The 2551-nt window shown below is 44.2% G+C and overlaps 2 protein-coding genes across 2 annotated transcripts; both read left to right on the top strand.

The window, feature by feature from the left end:
- Positions 1-527: 527 nt before the first annotated feature.
- LOC112880910 lies at positions 528-1195 on the top strand. The gene is made up of 3 exons (XM_025945639.1): positions 528-663; positions 742-812; positions 884-1195. The coding sequence occupies exons 1-3, from the start codon at positions 564-566 to the stop codon at positions 1193-1195; spliced, it is 483 nt and encodes a 160-aa protein (XP_025801424.1). The 5' UTR covers positions 528-563.
- Positions 1161-1880, top strand: LOC112880909. The gene is made up of 2 exons (XM_025945638.1): positions 1161-1684; positions 1767-1880. The coding sequence occupies exons 1-2, from the start codon at positions 1283-1285 to the stop codon at positions 1878-1880; spliced, it is 516 nt and encodes a 171-aa protein (XP_025801423.1). The 5' UTR covers positions 1161-1282.
- Positions 1881-2551: the final 671 nt, after the last annotated feature.

Here is a 2551-nt window from a genome sequence, read left to right as displayed (position 1 = left end):
AGCTTCGGAAGTCATAGCTTCACAGAAGATCCCAACTGGAGATCCTGGTACACCCGAGTTTATGAGGGAGGTGAAAAAAACTAAGGGTGATAAACCCTGGATTCTCAATGGTAGATGGTGGTCAATGCGTTATGATTTGAACCAGTTTGGTACTATGCGCGCAGGTTCTAGCGGCGTGCGATTGTCCGTTGCTGAGGCTATGGTCCGACTGCATCAAAGGGAGCCAAAATGTCAGAGGATAGTCAACGTGGTGGATGATGATGGGTCATCAGATGAAGAAATAGTGGAACCTTCGAGGGATAAGGTGTTGGGTCCTGTGGATGAGGTCGCGAACGTTGTGATCATTGTGGCAAAGGAGGATGTTGTGGCCGCCGGGACTGATGCTGATGTTGATACTGTCATGAAGACGACCATGCTGAGTCCAATCCACGAAGCTTCTATGAGTGAGGCTTCTGATGTTGGTAATATTGATCCTTCAGGTAAGTGCCTTGTGTGTATTGTTGCTTGTTGTGTGGTCTTGAGCTTAAAATATATATTTTTATTTTGAAACTATTGCAAAGGTGATGCTTGATCTCGGGAGGGAGATACATCCGGTACCTGTTACTTCAAGTGAGCATGGATGCTTCAAGAAAGTTCCTACCGCAACCAAGGCTGATAGCGGAGGTTAGTGTTGTTCTGCTTTATTCTTTTTAGAGTAAAGAATTTCTCATCTTGATGAAAATTTGGTCGTGATACGTTTAGATCTTGAAGGAAATTTTGCGAACAAAGGGATTCAAGAACTGGGACAGTTTGCTTCTTCTCGGTCACGCGAGGTATGTTCCTCTCGTGCTATTTAGATTGCTAGGAGTCTTAGTTTGATGACCGAAACTTTTTGTGACTTTAGATCGCTATCGTCAATCAAGTTATTGCTCGAAAGATTGATCATGAAGAGAAGGTGCGTGGTGAACAAGCGTGCAATACTGTTGTTATTATAGAAGATAACCAAAGGTTTCGGAAAGAGAATGAAGCTTTGGAGAGTTTGAGGGTGCTTCATGAGGAGAAGGTAACTTGCTTGGAAATGAAGGTCAAGGAGCAAGATGTTTTGATTTGCAGGATGAGTAAGGCCGTCGATGATAACGAGAAGATTTTGGAGAACCTTCGTAAATCCGTTGAGACTGATGCCAACAAAATCTCTGAGCTGAACAAGTGCATCTAGTATCTTGAGGCCGAGGCTAAGAAGAAAGATGATACAATCGCACATCTTTGTGATGAAGCTTTGAAAGGAGAGAAGACGATTGAGGAGATGGCAAAACGTAGTGAATTGATATTCGAAGAATACAAGATAGCTCTTGCAACTTTTGGTGCTGAGCCTCTTCCGTTGCCTGCACAAGCCATACGCGAGGAAGGTGTTTTAGCTCTTCTTAGTTGGCTGTTGAACGAGTTCAAGGGTTTGCATGATATATTGGTCACTGCAACTGACAATGCAGCAGCAGTTTCTTGTGAAAGCATCTTGGCTCTTTTAAATCGCGAAGGCTGTGAAGACTTTTCAAAATTGGGTGCCAAAGACTTTGTTTACCCTTCATACAAGGAGCTTGGCCAAGATTTGTCGAGTGTTCAAACTGTAAAGAAGTCTTTCTTTCGAAGGTTTTGGAAGGTTTCAGGAAGGGAGGCTGTTCGAGCCATTGCTGCTGAGCGGCTGAAGGTGGTAGGTCTTTCTGGCTTAGGCGGCTCGCTTTCGATTTGAGGTTGTTGAACTGCATGGCTAACCCTTTTTTTTCTTTGTTCAGGAAAGCAAGGAGGATGATGTTGGAGCGATGGAGGAAGCTACGAAGGAAGTTGTGGAGGGCTCTTTGGGTGGCAGTGCCAAAGATGTTGATGAAATTGAAGCTTCGAAGGTGTAAAGCATGGAGTGTTGTAATGGAGAAACTTTTGGGTTGTGTTTTGGCAAACAACTGATGTAAATATTCCTACTTTTGACAAGGCTCTCGTGGTTTTCGAGGCCTGTACTTACCTCCGGTAAACATTGGTTGTGACGGGGTCATCATGCCCGCATCTGCCCTGGAGAGATACAGTTTCGCTCATCCCGGAGCTAGCTGTCAGTGTTTTACTACCACGCGCACTGAGGGATATCTCCGAGGTTTGTAGGTAGGGTGTCGCCGAGATCAGGAACTTGAAGGTGTAAGGAACACAAAATTTAGACAGGTTTGAGCTGCCGAGAGCGTAATACCCTACGTCCTGTGTGGTTTGTATTGCCTTAGGTGGTGATCGGGTGATCTCCTAGGTGATCTGTTGCATGAGGCACGAGTTGTCCCTCATGCTCCGGCTTTAGGAGGGTCCTTGTCCGCTCTTATATAGTTTGGGGGGATAGGGTTATATGGAAGTCCTAGTCGGATACGAGCCCTAGTGTGACATTGCTGGTACTTGGGAGTAAGACACACTAGAGTTTAATGTAAAATTTGTGTTTGTTCTTGTAAATAGGTTTAAAACCTAAATGCAAGTTACAGGGTAAATTTAATTAGAGTTCTTTTGTAAAATGTGTTTGAATGAAAGGTAATTTCAAAATGTATGAAGG

This window comes from Panicum hallii, chromosome 2 (genome assembly GCF_002211085.1).
Source record: "Panicum hallii strain FIL2 chromosome 2, PHallii_v3.1, whole genome shotgun sequence".
Lineage (NCBI taxonomy): Eukaryota > Viridiplantae > Streptophyta > Magnoliopsida > Poales > Poaceae > Panicum > Panicum hallii.
This window is presented reverse-complemented; position numbering and strand designations above follow the sequence as displayed.

Coding starts and splice junctions, on each gene's coding strand:
- LOC112880910 (XM_025945639.1), top strand. CDS start 564: ATGCTTGATCTCGGGAGGGAGATACATCCGGTACCTGTTACTTCAAGT. Junction 664..741: donor AACCAAGGCTGATAGCGGAG/GTTAGTGTTGTT, acceptor TGATACGTTTAG/ATCTTGAAGGAAATTTTGCG. Junction 813..883: donor CTTCTTCTCGGTCACGCGAG/GTATGTTCCTCT, acceptor TTGTGACTTTAG/ATCGCTATCGTCAATCAAGT.
- LOC112880909 (XM_025945638.1), top strand. CDS start 1,283: ATGGCAAAACGTAGTGAATTGATATTCGAAGAATACAAGATAGCTCTT. Junction 1,685..1,766: donor CTGCTGAGCGGCTGAAGGTG/GTAGGTCTTTCT, acceptor TTCTTTGTTCAG/GAAAGCAAGGAGGATGATGT.